The 17,395-nt window shown below is 31.2% G+C and overlaps 3 protein-coding genes across 7 annotated transcripts; 1 reads left to right on the top strand and 2 right to left on the bottom strand.

Moving 5' to 3' along the window:
• Positions 1-4,747: 4,747 nt before the first annotated feature.
• LOC135146011 (breakpoint cluster region protein-like) lies at positions 4,748-7,303 on the top strand. The gene is made up of 13 exons (XM_064078154.1): positions 4,748-4,818; positions 4,931-5,005; positions 5,065-5,144; positions 5,235-5,345; positions 5,643-5,724; positions 5,777-5,906; positions 6,173-6,278; positions 6,344-6,473; positions 6,532-6,606; positions 6,664-6,834; positions 6,887-6,988; positions 7,047-7,123; positions 7,180-7,303. Exons 1-13 carry the CDS (start codon positions 4,767-4,769, stop codon positions 7,213-7,215), a joined length of 1,227 nt encoding a protein of 408 aa, XP_063934224.1. The 5' UTR covers positions 4,748-4,766; the 3' UTR covers positions 7,216-7,303.
• Positions 7,304-7,382: 79 nt separating this feature from the next.
• On the bottom strand, positions 7,383-11,346 carry LOC135146000 (tRNA-dihydrouridine(16/17) synthase [NAD(P)(+)]-like). 4 transcript variants are annotated; one of them, XM_064078138.1, is made up of 17 exons: positions 11,302-11,343; positions 11,158-11,205; positions 10,988-11,110; positions 10,819-10,895; positions 10,655-10,758; positions 10,456-10,590; positions 10,322-10,404; positions 10,192-10,257; positions 9,431-9,478; positions 8,289-8,368; positions 8,177-8,235; positions 8,069-8,129; positions 7,878-8,021; positions 7,730-7,822; positions 7,611-7,670; positions 7,508-7,556; positions 7,383-7,447 (listed from the first exon to the last, which is right to left on the bottom strand). In XM_064078138.1, the coding sequence occupies exons 1-17, from the start codon at positions 11,324-11,326 to the stop codon at positions 7,404-7,406; spliced, it is 1,299 nt and encodes a 432-aa protein (XP_063934208.1). In that variant the 5' UTR covers positions 11,327-11,343; the 3' UTR covers positions 7,383-7,403. The 4 variants fall into 4 exon arrangements, with proteins under 4 accessions (XP_063934208.1, XP_063934209.1, XP_063934206.1 ...); XM_064078139.1 differs by having other exon boundaries at positions 7,402-7,556; positions 10,655-10,717; positions 10,988-11,098; positions 11,158-11,195; positions 11,302-11,346; XM_064078136.1 differs by having other exon boundaries at positions 7,402-7,556.
• A 1,126-nt stretch (positions 11,347-12,472) lies between these two features.
• Positions 12,473-16,628, bottom strand: LOC135146008 (eukaryotic translation initiation factor 2A-like). Of its 2 annotated transcripts, none has more exons than XM_064078149.1 (17): positions 16,547-16,628; positions 16,352-16,459; positions 16,195-16,270; positions 16,025-16,133; positions 15,820-15,942; positions 15,667-15,758; positions 15,510-15,594; positions 15,365-15,405; positions 15,188-15,309; positions 15,062-15,137; positions 14,837-14,918; positions 14,733-14,784; positions 14,550-14,677; positions 14,158-14,241; positions 13,801-13,893; positions 12,695-12,744; positions 12,473-12,540 (listed from the first exon to the last, which is right to left on the bottom strand). In XM_064078149.1, the coding sequence occupies exons 2-17, from the start codon at positions 16,417-16,419 to the stop codon at positions 12,487-12,489; spliced, it is 1,335 nt and encodes a 444-aa protein (XP_063934219.1). In that variant the 5' UTR covers positions 16,420-16,459; positions 16,547-16,628; the 3' UTR covers positions 12,473-12,486. The 2 variants fall into 2 exon arrangements, with proteins under 2 accessions (XP_063934219.1, XP_063934220.1); XM_064078150.1 differs by having other exon boundaries at positions 14,158-14,217.
• Positions 16,629-17,395: the final 767 nt, after the last annotated feature.

Raw genomic sequence — 17,395 nt, 5'->3', positions numbered from 1 at the left:
TATAGCTGTTATATACTGAGGGTTGCTTACTTTAAATGTTTTAAAACAGCTGGTAATAAGCACTAACTTTAATGGTCAGTTTTATAATTAAATATTCTTCATTCTGAAATTTAAGGTATGACCAGCAAACTCAAGTAGAAAAGTTTCTAATTTGATGAAGGCTTTAACAGCCTGCTTATAAAAATAAATTACTTAAAACGTTCCAGGTGAAAATCTTTAACAAATATTTATCTTGTTTTAAAGGTCCAAGTAAAAAAGTTTTTCGCCTAATAAATAGGATACCTGATAAAGAGTTCTTTATACTACTGCAGTATTAAATACTTATTACCCGTAAACCTCTTTATCTGATTTTAAACTCGTCCATAAGTCTTTCCGTAAAACCTTTTCTACAACAGTTAGACCCAGATTTTAAATTAATTAAAAAATAAATTACTTTACCTACGCAGACGGTTGGCACTAACATAGTTTTCTTTTATTTTTTTTTTGTTTTTATATATGTCTTAGCTTCTTACAAGCTGATTTAGTCTGGTTTAGTTTATCCCTTAAAGCACCATCGTTAATACCGTGATTCATACTTTTATCGGAATCCACACTTTCAATCATTTTATTTTTCTAATGTTGCGATCGTTAATAAAATTAGAATAATCAATAAGAGTTCTAAAATCATAAACGAGGGGAGACACCTTAGAAAATGGGATCTGCTGAAACAGTAGATGTAGATGTATTTATTAATTATTTCATCACAATAGGTTTCCCTTCAAAGCAACTTTTTCCTAAGGCCTTTTCTATAGTTTGTGTAGCACGCTCCACTAGCCCATTACTTTGATAAAGGTCTACTGTTCCTACGTGGTACTTGATAATAATTTTGGCATAGAAGTCTACATTTCAATACTAACAAGGCAGAACCATTATCAGTTATAACTTCCACGGATTTCTGCATTTGCAAATAGTTTTTAATAAATTTAATACCTTACCCGACGATACTTATGCCCACATTTTGACCCAAAGATAACACGACTAATACTCTATCTTCTAGGAATAGCCATAATTTACAATAGTTTTATAAAAAAAAACCATAAAATGGTAGCTTAGGCCTATTAAGAATATTCATGGGCTCTTTTTGGTGGTGGGCTTAGTAGAAAATATCGGGCAAATAGTACAAGTGCTGACAACTTCGTCTAACACCTGGATAAACCATAAACATTGTGTTCGTTTTTCTTTCTTCCCGTGTGAAATATATATAAATTTGCGAATATATTCAATGCATATACTTTCACACGTAGTAGAGCCCACAATATTTTGTTACATTAAGCACAGCAGATTGTTTGGCGTTTGACAATAATCGACACAGCACGTCTGCTATTTCATTTTCAGAGTCAGAAAGATATTGCAGAGCTTACGAGAAGAGATTCATAATCTGCTTCCATCAATGAATATTTGCTTCTCACCGACTCATTTTCACTAGCATTTTTTAGTAGTCCTAGTGAACCTTTATGGTCCGACTTAACTACTAGTGTGTTTTCACTCCTTTTAAACCAGTCCAATTTATTAGCATATCAAATTACCACTAACGCTTCCTGAATAGGGGTACTGTAATTCTTCTGCGCGCTATAGAATTTCTAACTCTGCAAGGCCAAATGCATTCCCACTGCAACAGGGCCCCCTTCATTCAAACAACGCTTCCGTCTGCAGTATTAACTCATGGTTCAATCTAATTTTACGCTTTTTTTAAAAGTCTGCTTAGTCTAAGATGACGGGATTAATAGGAACTACTTATTTTAGTAGGTCAACATTTGAGGATGGCTACTATTTATTCTTTCTTGTTCTCAGGATGTTTCATGTCTTTTAATGCTTGAACTCGCTCGTGCTCATTCTTAAACCTTTTTCTCACTAAGTTGTCTCCCCTAGCCTTGTCACTGAAGACTTCACAAATTTACATTTTCTAATTTAAACTTTACATTTTAACTCATATATGGCCACCGACTTAATTAAGAGTTGTAGTGATTTAATTTATCCTTATTATTAGACCAAAAACATAAGGTAGACACGTTAATTTCCGCGAGCATAATTCTGGTGGCAGAAAAGGATCTTATCTTTTTGAAAAAAATCTGGCTTATAGGAAAATTTAACTGATAAGCCTGCTGTTATTTCTCTAACGATTTAAACTGAGCTTGTACTAGCTATGGACAGACAGAAGGCTTTCTTAAGAAGGCGGGTGACAATTATTATGATGCTTTTATGTTAACCCTCTATGATGGACGCTTCCTTGAGTTAAAGTTATATAAAAATGTATGCTATATTCTGTGGAACGGAATAAACATCAGCTATATAAAACGGTGTCTTGTACTGTGAAAATATAATTTGGGGTCTGATGAAACTGCGGAGAGTTTTAACTTAAAATTTACACGCGTTAGTCGTAGACCTATTATTGGCTTTCTGAGATGTTCTGGTTTCAGCTTGTCCTAGTCATACAAGGTTCGGATATGCTGATTGTTCAAGGCTCTGAGTTGATGTAACCCCTTCCTGTACCCTTGTTCACTGGTCCCCAGTCTTTGATTTGAGTAATTATATGTTCCATTCGGTCGAGGCCTTGAGACTATATGAGCTAGCATTATACGATACTAACTGTCTTGTGACCAACTTAAATTTTGCTAGCAAAGAGTAGCGAGCTAAAGTTAGGGGTTACTATAATTAGCTAGAAGGCTTGCATAATGAGTGACATAAGATAAAACTATATTATTGCTCATGCTTCTAATACTGGTAGAAAAATGCAGTGCTGATGGTTTATCTAAGTATTTGTGCTACTATTATATTTACTACTAGTATAATATTGAATCCTAAAGCTGGTGTAATGATATTATTTACTAGTTGATTGGTACTTTAGTATTAAGCTTCTAATTAATAACTATTTAAATGGTACAGTTTTCTAAAAGAATACTGTATTAAGAGTGATCTTTTATGGGCCCTCCCATTTTCATGTTCGAAAGTAGGTTTTTAATAGTTGGGGGAAAAAAGGCGGTGTTTTTCTTCCTCAAATATTCATTTTTTAATTTACTTATAAATTATTTTATATAAAAAGTTGAAAAAATTATTTATATTTGGCGAATAGAAGAGTACAAAGAGAGACGCCAAACAATATATTCTAATGTGTGGGGTAAGCAAAAGGGTTACTATGAAATGCTACTTATACAATAGCTCTGTTACCTTTTAAGTACAATATGTATTCGGCAGGAGATTAACCTGGAAGCAAAGAACAATCTTTACTAAAACCAAGAGCGTATTACATTGAAAGAAAACCATAGTTAAACTAGCTAACAATTGAATGCTACCAAGACATAGTACTCCCAGTCAGAACCCGCCCCACTCTTTAGAGGAAACTAGACAGTTCTTAATATGTTAATCCTTATTTGTAAAAAGCTGAGCTATACCTCAAACTATGAATTTCTTCAGATAGCTTTTATTAAACTTAATCTCAAGTGTCTTTTTATATAGGTTTGTGCAATCTCATCTAAACTCTTCTATAACACCCACCAGTCGTCCTCTTTACTGCTTCGGCAAACCTTATTTGGTCCATCATCTATACATTTCATCTATTTAAATACGGGCATTTACAAAGTTTAAAAGTTGTGCACCTTTGTATTCCTTTTTCGTATGCAGAGTTAAAGTCGTCTTCTCCCTTTTCTTTTTAATAAGCAGGTGCTTTTTCCGTGAACATTATTTTGTATTATAACTAATAAACCTAAAATCCAATTTTTTTAATAAATTGTTATTAGGGACCAATTTATTCATCTACACAAAATAGAGTGGTGTCTTTCATTTCAGTTTTTCATTTCACCTTGGATAAAAATACTAAACGAAAGGCTTATTTTTCGTCTACTCGTTGTGTAAATTCTAATTCATCTGTTAAGTTAACTGTTTTATAACAATGTTGTATACGTAAGTTATCGACTAATGTGAGCTGTCACAGTAGACTTAGTGGTTAGAGCATAGTCGCGCAAGCTTAAGACCGCGGTTAATCCCGTAGATGCCAAATCACATTTTTCTGATATGGTGGTTACGTGTAAAATTCCCTTTGAACAAAATTCTGGTATGTTATAAGTTCGCTCGCTCTAGAGCTAAAGGCAGTAATACCTTAAAATACATGGGTATAACAAAAGTTGTATATGAAATTTATCGCATTTTTCTGGTCGAATGATTGTGTACAACTTCCCTACATTTCTGAGTATTTCCCTCCTCTAGAGTTTTGTAATTTCTTATCTCCTCAACAAAAAAAATATTCTTGAGACTTGCGTATAAACTATTAATAAAATTATTATTTAGTATTAATTAATATATTAACTTTAAGCTAAAATAAATACGTTTGACATAGATTTTCGTACCGTTCAACGCTCTCGATGGCTTATGCTTTACAAAAGGGGTTTGCATATGAAGTGGGCTTCCTTTAACGCTAATTACAATCATTAGAACCTAGTCGCGCACATCATTAGCGGGACGGCTAATCTATTAGCTATAGTAGTGTTAGAGTTTTTTATTAACCAATTTTACCAAACAAAATTAAAATTTTCCAAAACAAAAGGAGGGAAAACGCAAAAGCTTGAGGTTCTGATGGTTAGAAAAAAAATTTATTGATAACTCGCTGGAAAGCGTCAGGTTACTTATTTACTAAAATAGTAATATTGGTCTATACATAGCACTCTGGTTTATAATGTTTTATTGTAAAACGTAGTAAGGTATTTAGGACTCGCCAAAAAAAGTTGTTTATTGCAATGTCTCTTTTTTTACTTTCATCAAACTGGACAGTCCTTAAAGATGAATATGGTATATAATTCTTTTTAAATGGTGTAAGACTTAACATACAAAGAATAAGAAAACATACTCTTTTAGTAGAGTAGATTGCTGTTTTTTAATACAATGATTGTTCAAAAACTAGGTTCGGACTATTTTTACCACCCTTTCGCTGATAAAGCCGCTTTCGTAGATACTTTAACTAACGAAAAAGACAAGGGTTATAATATAATTTCTTTAAAAGGCACTTGGATTTTCAATTTTTTTTCCGACAACTAGAGACCCAAGCCATGGCTATGCCTATAGAAGAGGAGGTTATCAAAGGTTCCTTTTGCGTTGAAGTTATGTTCGCTAATATGGTTTCCTTTCTTAAATTTAGCCTAACTTTTAGTTTTTACTTTGCCCTTAAACACCTTTTTTGGATGCACTCTTTCATATAATTCTTTCAGCCTGAAGAGGACATTTATTACTTCAGCGTGTCAACTAATAAAGGAGAGAAGTTAATTCAGCGTTATAAATCTAACATCAAACGAAAAACGGATTCTCCGCATTGGGGCGAGGTAAACTTTCAATAGCTTATTAAAATCAACCTACTGCTTTAGAATATGGAAACACTAAAAGATTTTACTACTAAAAGAAAGAAACTTTATTATTAAGTAAGTTGAAAAGTAAATTCAAGTGCGGAAACGGTTTAGTGCAGCTTGGCTTTCAGGCCTTTTTTCCTAACCGAAAGTTTACAGTTTTAATATAGAATATTCCAAACCTGATAAACCTTAAAGCGAATTTCCTGAGCATTTATTTTTTAAAGCTAAATTTTACGGGACGGTTTTTTTTCAAGTCACTGATCTTTTTTTGAGGTCTTTGACGTTCTGATTGACAATTGCCGTGTGATGTTGTTTACTGTGTGGAAGACCTCAAAGTATAAGCCCAAAGTTGCGGGTAAATCTAACTATCCAAGAAAGTTTATGTGTCGCTAACGTAGTAAAATCAGGCCAGTGCATTTTTTCCATTAAGCAATTTTGTGATTACAAGTACAATCGACTGCTTTATAAATTAAATCCAGCGGGAGAATTAAAGTTTACTATTCAACGAAACTCGGTTAACACGCTTCTTCGGAGGAGGTTAGATTGTGCTATCGCAAAATTAACACACTCCGAAGCTTTTTACTTGACCTTCGTACTACTGAACCCCTATAACTTTTTAAATAAAAGTAGACTTTAATCACATTTGTACATTTGACTTTTCTAAAGCTTTTTTAAATAAGCAGTGAATGAAATTATTATATCCTTATTGGTTATATAATATGACGCCACTAAAGTTTTAAAAAAACAATTTAAATTTTTACAGAGCAATTCTTTTACATTCAGACAACTTTTCGTAATAATAGAGTGGATTTCTCGTTATGTCCCGAAGATGATCGGGTCTTTGGCGCGCCCATGATTGCTTCAGAATACACCTCTTATGTACCTTCGTTTGTGGTCGCTGCTATACAGGTCTGCCTCTCTTAATAATCTTCATTAAGTTTATTTACTTAGACTCGTTTGTTACCACTTTTCAGGTTATCGAACAACGTGGTCTGCGCGCGTTGGGGATCTATCGAGTAAGCGGATCAGCCCTGGAAGTTAAAAAGGCACAAGCAGAAGTCGTGCGAGCATGCAAAAACCAAAAGAACTTATATCACGTTTTGGGTCTTTATCGCGTGCAAAGTTTATACCGACTTTTATTTAGTGGTCTTTCAATTTCAAGATCCGTTTGACGTAAATTGCACTGCAACCTTATTAAAAACATTTTTCCGGAGTCTGCCATCCAGCCTTCTTGGAGGTTTTCTATAAGAAAAAGGCTTATTTAAAGGCAACACTGCTGTATAAATATCCCTAGAAGTGGTTTTTGAGGGCCTCGGCGCTCTGCTTCAGGGCAACTCTGCAAGAGAGACAAAGCTCAACGAAGAAACGGCTCAAATTCTAGCAACCATCATCTCAGGGTTGGACATCATCAACGTGTCTACGGCCGTTTTCCTCTTCGACCATCTGCTACACGTGGCTGAGCAAGGTAGCTCTTCTCGGCGGTGCCTCTTTAGCTGCCTCCTTCCCGTTTATGCCAGGCGAGGCCAATAAAATGACTATAAGTAACTTGTCCATTGTGTTCGGGCCCACGCTGTTCCCGCAGACTTCGGGTGCAATGACCATGCGTTCCGGGCTGCAAGGTATAACGGTTCAACGTTATTATTTATTTTTCCAAGACTTGCATTTCTTTTTTTCAAGGAAGCGCGACCCAAGGTAAAATAGTTGCTGTAATCCTCCACAACTGGCCTACCATCCGTGAAATCGTGATAGAAAAAGTAATTCATTTAGTCCTTTATATAAGGTCAGTAGCCCATTGCTAATATTAAATTAGTCGAGTCTACTTTGCGGTCCAGAAATCAACAGGTAGCCAAGAAAAATATGCATTGACGAAGTAACAAGCCTTTAATAGAATAAAACCGAAAAAAAAGTAAAAGACACAGTTAACTTAGCACACTCGGAAGCGTGCATGCATTAGTCTACCAGATTAGTAATTAATGTTGTAAATAAATTATTAAAAGAAAAATAATTATTTTATTATATTTAAAAGCTCGAGTTCTACTCTGCAGGCAGCAGAGCTGCTGCACACGTCGCCCTCTCCTCTTTATTGCAAGGTGATAGGTAAAAGGGATTGAGAGTGGCTATGGAAACAACTTCAAGACCTGCATTTGTCTGAGGGACATATAATTCATAGTTTTCACAAACTTTAGCCTAATCGGTAATGATAATGAAAAGATTGCACCAATCAATTTGCAGGAGAAAAACCTTCAGTCTTTTAGCTAATTTTTTCTGTCTTCTTAGCTCCAAAACTTTTCTTCGAAAGATCTCGAATATAAATATAAATGCAAAAAACATTTAAAAAAGGAAGACTCTAGTCTTAAAACCTGCTGGCTTTCAGGCAAGCAAGTATACGACTCATTTGCGGAAAGTCGCACGAGGGGCTGGCAAAGCCACATAGAAATTACTTTTGTGCGGCTCTTAGAATTATTAAACTTTAATAATATTTCGAGCTATAGAGAAACCCATAAATACAAGAACGGCGTTCTCCAAATAAATAACTTCTGAGGAGAAGTGAAGGCCAGCAAGATCAAGGCTCTCAGACTGCTCTTCTTTATATATCAAGTTGAACGAGTTCAACAGACACCGGAAGTTTTCCAAACAGTTGGCCCTGCCAAGCTAACACTTTATTAGTACCAATCTATAAATCAAGATATATAACAAACCTCTTCACACATAAAAGAATGTATCTTAAGAGGCTTTCGCCAGAGTTTAAATAAGTGAGACCTAAACAGAAAGTGAATATATTCCACATAAAAATAAATAAAATAAACCTTATCATAGAAGGATGAGTACTGTAATTTTCGCAAAGCTCCAAATACTCTTCCGCCATCTAGTTAAAAAAAAAAGTTAACTTATATTACTATTTATGATAAAAGGCTCAACTTTAGTTATGGGAAAGTGAATCCCTGTAAAAATTGCCGGATTATAAAGATTAGACTCGGCGACCATCACCCCCTGCACACCTATGGAATGGCAATAGGTATACAGCATACAATAGTTTAATTAAAAAGTAAAAACCCAAATTTAAAAGTAATAGTATAATATAATATGAGAACAGTAAACAAATATATTTATGAATATATACAATCATATGTAACATTGATAAATCAAAAAGTCAAAACTTAGAAACTAGCACATCACAGTTAAAAGTGAAAACAATATAAAAGTTTGATTTAAAGCTTAAATTATAAGCAGCTATATTATTTATATTCTCTGTGAAATAAAAATGACTATCAAAAAAGTTATTTTTAAAAAAATGTTACTAATGATCCTTATATACTCTTCGTTATAATTATTATTTCCAGGCCAGTAAAGAGTACTACACCAGCCTTTTTTACCAGTCATAGGCAACAACCTCGTTACAACGTTGAGTAGGAAAGCATCCCGCCTTATATAAAATGGCCGACAAGGAAGCCACAAACATGAATGCGTAACTTTTGTTGTATACAGCGACTTTTTTATATTCTTCTTTCTTTTTAACTATTAACCCGAACGTCCTATATCATTCCTCGGCAATCCCGCAAAACGTGAAAAAAATTATTGCATAAAAACCCGCCTTGGAAATAACAACTGCTGGTTACTGTATATTTCTAGTACCCTGAAAAAAATTTGAATGGAAATTTTTTTTTGAAGTATTGTATTTCGTATTTAGTAAAGTGAAAAGTGAAAGAATGTTCTTTAGAATCTGCTGACTCTTCTGAGAAAAGTCGTAAATCTTCCACAAAACAACCAATTATTCCAAATAAGACTTACTTGCGCTATACACACATTATTTAGTTAACTACCATAAAATACTAAAAGTGGCTGTAATTTTAAACTGTTCAAGTATAAATATAACGTGTACGAAATTTTAAAAATAAAATAAAGAATTAACGAATTTAAATAAAAATTATATAAAAAATAAAACAAGATTACTATAAACACAGCGCTGACATTCAACATGAAACGAAGATTTATCAAATCGTTATAAAGTAAGTATAAAAGCTAATAATTTAAATTGAAACAAGAGTTATAGTGTAAACTACCGGTCCACTGTAAGCAGCGATGCACATCTTCAAGGTAAAGAATGTTACCTAAAAATTTTAAAAAATCAAATAACATGGAAGTTCCAGAAGTAAAAATAACTTGGTATAAATGCATATTACTCGCAGAATCAAATACTTTACTCGCGAGGTACAAATTTTAAAATTTTATTAACATTCTCTCTAAAAACGAAAAACTTATGTAAAAATTAGTTATCTTCATAAATTATAATCAAGCGGGACAAAGAAGAGCAGAGCGCACTTGTAACCTCGAGTTTCTAAAATTAAATTTTTAAAAGGCTCAGAAAATCAAAATCTTTTTCCTTTGATCGCAAATCCAGAAGCGAAAAATAAAAGTCGTTATTTTTATAAGAAAAATTAACTTATAATAAAGGTCAAGGTGATTATAAAAGCAACTAACAAAGCAAAACTTAAAACTTGAATTAGTTTATACTTAAATCATTTGCAAGAATGCACGATGCTGCTGCGTGTAAATCAAAAATGATTAAACAGATTATATTAATAAAAGATAACGAATATACATATATATTAAGAACTAACCACAATAATCCTAACAGTAGAAACCAAATAACCTTTCTAATATTATTTAATCATTTTCATATAAATTATTTTGTTAAGCGTTTAATTGTTCTATTAAAAATTCCTTAAAGTGGGCGGACTAATAACCAGTTCTACCAAAACTACAATAAATACTCAATAAAAATCCAATATATAAAAAAAAAAGACGAATCGATAAAAGTTACCATTAGCAAAAATTGGGATTGAAAGTGCTTTTCTAACGGCTTTAATTTGATTCCAGTCCGCAAATCCTTAGAAAAGGAGCCGGAAAATATAAATAAAATAATTTCAAGAAGTAAATACTGCAAATGTTACCGGCATTTTGTCCCTGTTGCTCGCGTAGGCGGCCGTGAATAGTTAGCAACTGGCAACCTGAATCTTCAAGCATTTTAGCGTAACTAAAGACCAAAGTAACAATGAATATAAACTTTTTATATCAAATCATTTACCATACAGTTTTTTCAACGTCAGGAAATATTCTTATTTTACAAGTCACAGGAATTCTTAGCTGCTGGCTCAACAGTGAAACCAGAGATGCGATTAAATTCCAATCTTCCATTAAAAAAGAACCGTAACGTCCTTTTCTAAAATTTATAATAGTCGATTAATAAAATAATATAAACTAAATCTATACTTAAATATATATACCGAGCTATACTTTTTGGACAACCTAAATTAATATCCACAGCATCCACTTTATCTTCAACTAATCTTGCAGATTTAAGAAGAGTTTGGGGATCATTAGCGCAAAACTCAAATATAGCGCCATAATATTAATAGAGTAAAATACAGTAAAAATATAAGTTAAGTACTTGAACAATAAGAGGGCGATCTTCAGAACATGTAGTAAATTTTTTTTTACGATATTCCTCTTGAGTAGCAAATAAGCCTACAGAAGTAACGAAATTTAAAAAAAAATTTGAAAGTAAAAAACCATTTATATATATTAATGAAATATTAAAAAGGATCAATAAAGTTAACCTGCGTGTAACATGGGCGTATAGCACAACTGAGCACCATACTTTCTACTTAACATCCTCCATGCTAACTCGCTCTGATCCACCATGGGAGCAACAACATACTTGGGAGAACCTAAAAAAAGGTCTGTAATAATTACAATATGACTGCTTTTTATACTAAAGGCTATGAACCTAAGGAACGAAAAAAGTCCCAGCACTTCGGTTTTTTCCTATAAAGTTCTAAATTATTGGTAAGTATTTTAACGTAACGTTTTATTATAAACTAAAGATATCTATTTATCTTTTTTTTTTCTATTTATTTACAAAAAACTAAACCGTCATTCCGTTCTGAAAGGAGCATTAGGCTACAAGCCTCTTTCCCAATGCGTTCGACTCAGAATGTTTCTAAAAAGTTTTATATTGACAATAGCTATGACACGAGGAATATTTGTCTTTTATTTACCTCACAAACTGGTTTCTTTAAGGTTGTTCACTTAGAGTAGAAGCTGTTAAGGGTCATAGTTGTTGTGATTAAAAGGGGAATTAGTTTTTAAATCTATTAAAACTACGATTTGAATATATTAGTGTGAAAGTTTTTGAATTTTCGAATTTATTAGGCGTAACCATTAGGTTCTTTCTTAGTGTAAATAAAAACTTTCAAAAACTAAAAAAAATGGTTTGCAAAACTATTATAATAGTTTATTTAGTAAACTGAGGTAAAATAAAACTCCAAGGCCACACAGCTATAAATTATTCCCACTGAGATTTTGACAAGAGAATATTTTGAAGCAGAAGAACTTACTAAAAGAACCGAGACACAAAGTTGTAATCATTTATACCTTACAGCTACGGTAACGCTAAGCGTATTAATTAAATGGTTATTCCGTTTTTCGAAATAAGAACAACGTAGTCAAGCTAATTAAAGTGTAAATGCCCAATTAATAACTAGAATTAAAGAGCGAAAGGGCATGCTTTATTCAAAGATTTACACCACAAAGTGCTAAATATTAATTTTCGCTTATAAACTACTAATACCCTACAACCCCACCATACCAAACACTCTTAATATATATTTTTTAAAATAGTTACAAATATTTCCGTTTACGAGAAAACAATATAACTGTAACTATTTACGTACTATAAATTTGAAGGAAATCAGTTAAATAAAAATAATTTTTGAGGTTGTTTCTTTAAATTACGTTACTTTTATCAGTATAATAAAGGCGTCTTGCATATTTATACTGAATTAGTAAAGCTCAAGTTCTTGAAATATGACTTTTCCTAAATTTACTTTTATCAAAAAAGGGATATCTTTATGAATATCACGCTATATGTGTTAACCGGTTTATTATTCTTCCCTACTCGTTCTTTTGACTCACTCGACTTATTTAATTAAAAAATTTATAGTACTCGTTTAAGAGAAAATTAATAAGTAGAAGGCTTTATATAAAATCCTTATTACCAAAAGTAAAGCACGTTCAAAAAATTTAAAAATACTAAAAAACTGAGCCCGACATTTTATTAAAGTTGTACAACATTAAAAGTATTTTCCAGGCGTGTAATTTCCTCAAGCACCTTGTGTATGTATATAAGTTTATATTAAGGTTTAACCCGATAAAAAAAATTCAATTTATAAAAAGTAAATCATTTTAAATAAAGTAATTAAAGTTTCGATCTTAGAAAAAAAATTAATACTTCCACACAATAAAATAAGAAAATTCTTTCATACTTTACTTTCTGAAGACACTTTAGCAACTTGATCAGGATTTAACGCAGCACCTAAAGTTAATTATATAGCGATAGTTTTTTAATAAGATTATAAGATAAGCTAATAAAAGATTGATCAGTAATTCTTAAAAAGAAAAGTTCAATAGCCGCGTAAAGTACATCATATTTAGTAAATAGTAGATGACAATTTTACAATTAACTACTAAATTTTAAAACTTATTAGTTAAAATTTTAAAGTTAAACTTATAACTATAAACAGAAACCAAAAACACAGAAATCAAGAACTTGTTAAAGTTTCTTAAAATTTCAAATATTTAAATCAAATTGCTATGCTTTGCACACGATTATTTCAAAATTTAAAATACTCGAAATAGATTTTATATTGAAACGATTTTAATATTCGAAAGAGCATAATGAACCATTTTTTTAAGTACGACAATTTATAAAAACTTTTCAAAGTTTTACTAAATAATTCAAAAATTAACTTGATAATTTGCTTTATTATATTCTATGAAAATATAAATAGTATAACTAAAAATAAAGAATTTAAGCAAACAAAGGTTTAACTAAATTAACTTCGTAGTAAAAAGAACGGACTCGATAAAAATAAAAAAAGGTAAATATTAGTGAAACTATAACACTTCTTTATAATAAAAAAGTTATTTATAATAAAGGTGCTCAGTAAATACTTTAATTTTTTTTAAAAATATATAATTATAAAAACACACAAATATACAGTAATAAAGTTTAACGTGTATACTTTGCAGAATATGGGGGGGGGGGGGGGGGTGGGAGGGGGGCGAAGTTAAAGGAGTATTATAATATTTTTATAAAATATATCATTGAATAAATATAAATATAAATTTATTTTCGAAAAAAAATAATAGACAAATAATTTGTAGCATAAAATATAAAATAAAAGAAGTTCAAGTCAAGTAGGCTGCGATGAACATAACGAACGAATCATGAGCTTGTGCTGTACAGATTGGCCCATCGGGTTATCTATGCTTTCCTTGAAATGTACACCAAAAAACACAAATCACGTGCCCTCATTAAAAACACCGGCCAACCGCCTCATTTGCAAAGGAATTTAGTACTATTAATAACCATGGAGCTGCTTATCTTTTAAAACTACTATTTCCCGATGCTTCTTTCTAAGATTTTTGAGTAGTTTCTGCGGGTCGTCTTTTAAGTTTACTTCTGCATATCAAAAATTATAAAAAAAACAGAAAAATTAATAATAAAGAAAAGTAAGTAAAGTTTTTTAGAGTAGAAATCAAAAGTAAATATACAGATAAGGAAACTGAAAGAAAAATAAAAGAAATTAAGAAATAATTAACAATACAATTATATTTCATAAAAAATGTAAGTTATAATAAAAGTTTTATATACCAAATATAATAAAAATATAAAAAGTTAATGTTTAACAAGGAAAAATGTTGACAGAATATATAATTTTCATACTATTTGTAGTAGTAATACTGCGAGGCCAACTTTCCGATACATCTTCAGCATTATTCTTCGCTGTAATGAGAGGATATAACGTAACTATAAAAAATAAAAAATAAAAAATATTGCCATTTAAATAAACTTTTAAAGTAATCATGTCCTTAAAATTTTTTTTTGGAACTTTTATGTATATTAAGTTTACAAAGCTATGTTTTAAAAAAGTCAAAGGTATATAAATTTTACAAAGCTAATATTATAAAAATAGTAACATAAATCCATTATGACGACAATATTTAATAAAGGATAATTATAAAAAGTAAAAACTTGTAACGAAGTTTTCTAATTAAAATTTTAAGATGTTTATAATAAAAAACATTTAAATTTTAAATAATGCAAAACGTTATGACCTTTTTCCTTCTTCTTAGGTTTACTTTTCGTCGAAGAAGGTTCAGTAAAACCAGGGACTCTCCGCACTTGCTTACAAGGTTTTAAGCTTGCTTCCAGTCTTTCCAGACCGTTTAGACTGTATGTCTGACTAAAAGAAAAAATAAAAAAAAGTATATATTGAATAAAAAATAATAATTGTAAACTTTATAAAATCGGGGGAGGCTGCAAGTACAGAAGGGCGAAAGGCGCTCACTTCTAGTATTTATTTTAATTTTTATTATTACTATTAGACAATATAGATAAAAACTTTTGACGGCCTTCGTATTATCTTGAACTGGAATGGTTGGTTTCAAAGGAAAAGTTCCAACCTTTGCTGGTTCACAACAAACCTTTTGGTAGAAAAATATGATATATGATAAACAATAAATATAAATTTATATATAAACAACACAACAATCATTAAAAAAGGTTACAAACAATAAAAACGAGGTTTAAGCTAAAAAAAAATTAATAAAGTTAAAAGAGAGGAAACCTCTAGCAGTTGATCAAAAGGAACACACCAAAGAAGCTGCCCGCTGTAGTGCCAGATTTTAAACTGATTGTCAGTACTTATAATAAACATTATAAAGAAATAAATAGACAAAAGACCATGTCGTACCGAAGTCGAGGACTAGTTGTGGACGTAAGCACGTGCTCGCTGTCAGGAAACCAATAGAAAGCGGTTGTGTCCTCGGCGACAAAGCGCGAAACCAATAGCCGACGAGAGACATCCCAAAATTCCTAAAGAAACCAATCGCTTAAGATAAGAAGCAACAACACTCAACTAAGAACGTGCCATTGTCCCCCTCAGATTGCCAAACCCTGCAAGGCACACCACTGGAACATAAAAATTATACTTTTACTTATAACGAATTTAGTTACTACAATGTCATATTTGAGATTTTTTTATATGAAAAACAAATATTGTTAAAAATAGATACGATTTCCGTGTTTACTAAACATAACACTATTTCGAAATGCAGAAGACTCAAAGGAAAACAAAGGAACGCAGTTTTTTCCAAAAGCCTGTTATTATTATGGTTACAGTGTACTTTTATAAAATAGAAATTAAAATCTTCTTAACACATAAATATAGACCATGACTTTCGCAGGGGAAAAGTCAAATACGGCTATGAACAAGTGTTCATCTGTGGGGCTCCATGCAACATCGTGTAGCTGATTACTCTTTTCTAGTAAATAAACATAGTTGGCTCATTTTTAATTTCAAGAAATTAAATTGAGATAAAGTACGCAAATTCACTGGCGTGTTGAATCGGCCGTCCAAACTTAAGTAAAACAGAGCAGCATCGTTTCCCATATAAGCTTTTTTATCACCAACTTCTTCAAGAGAAGCTCTCACAAGAAGACTTGAACCTCATAGAATCATAATAATAATAATAATAATAATAATAATAATAATAATAATAATAATAATAATAATAATAATAATAATAACCGGTTTTATTCCAAAGTAGCTTTGCTTCTTTAGAACCAAAAAAGGTGGTCTGTGACGTTATCACCTCCAAATTATTAAATTTTCGGATCTGAACTACTTCAGGTTTACCCTTTTAATAAAAAATTAGTATTAAAGAACTAATGAGTTTCTGTTAAGTGTTCATTATTTACTTGTTTATTCAGAATATAAAGAGAAAGAGAAGGATTGGAACCAGAAGACCAGCAACAGTGAGTAAGGCCTTCTACTCTGTAGGCAAAAAATTAAAAAAAAAAGATTATTATAATATATAAACATATAAAATAGTATAATATATTTATATTTATAAACCTGAGCTTTTTATAAACACCTTCATTTATTCCGTTAAGCTTGTAAATATAAATTTCGTTAGCGAACATCTTTCCAAAAAACTTTTCATCACTAGTAAAGAAAGGCTCCCTTCCATGAAATATATTAATAGTTGATAAAATAGTCTTAATTACTCTAATTCCAATAAACACAAAAGTATGTTAAATAGTTCATAACCAGTCCTCTTGGCGTTTTTCTATAGAAGTATATACCACATCGCCCGTTAAAACATTACACAAGTAAAAATTTTCATTTTTAGAATTTACTTTACCTATTTTATTATTCATAAAAACTTTAAAATAGGTTTACAATGTAACTAATTATATAAAACCTTGATACATTTTTAAAATAACAAGATAGTTATTTTTAGGAGACCAGCAAAAGTCAACGACATCAGAAAGTAAAAATTCAGTTACAATTTTTTCATTGTCGAGACAAAATACATAAACTCTATAATAATATTATCAAAAAAAAATAATAGTAAAAACCATAAGCTAATCGCCTATTAAAAGTTTTTGAAAGACCACAAGAAAAAAGGACAAATATATAGGAAACATGTAAATTAAAAAAATAGCTAAACCTACAATGGCCTCTTATTATAAACTCTTTAAAAAATATTATGGTGTTCAAAAAATTTACTTTTCTTTATCACACCAAGCAAATTTAGAACCATCATTAGAATATTTCATACACTTTCCAGAAGAAAAAAATAAGGTCTCATTCTTAGTTTTTATATATATTCCTTCATTAGTTCGTGCTGTAAATAATATTGTAAGATTCTAAGATAAATTTGGTAACATATATAATATACGTAACCAGCAAGGTAATAAGGATGTGGAAGAGAGTCCATTGAATATTATCCAACAAACCAAAAAAACAAAAACTTTCTGATATACAGTAGTAGGTCAAAACGTCCAACAGAGTTTTTATAATGGCCACACGAGACCCAGCTTCGTTCATTCTACGGGTGCCAGGACTTATCAGTTAGTATTTGGAATCCAGGCTCCTATCTAAGTACGAGAAAGC

Source organism: Zophobas morio, unplaced genomic scaffold (genome assembly GCF_036711695.1).
Source record: "Zophobas morio isolate AGI-343-1 ecotype UQ-CSIRO unplaced genomic scaffold, CSIRO_AGI_Zmor_V1 ptg000205l, whole genome shotgun sequence".
NCBI lineage: Eukaryota > Metazoa > Arthropoda > Insecta > Coleoptera > Tenebrionidae > Zophobas > Zophobas morio.
The sequence above is the reverse complement of the archived record's forward strand: the minus strand, read 5'-3'. Positions and strand labels throughout refer to the sequence as shown.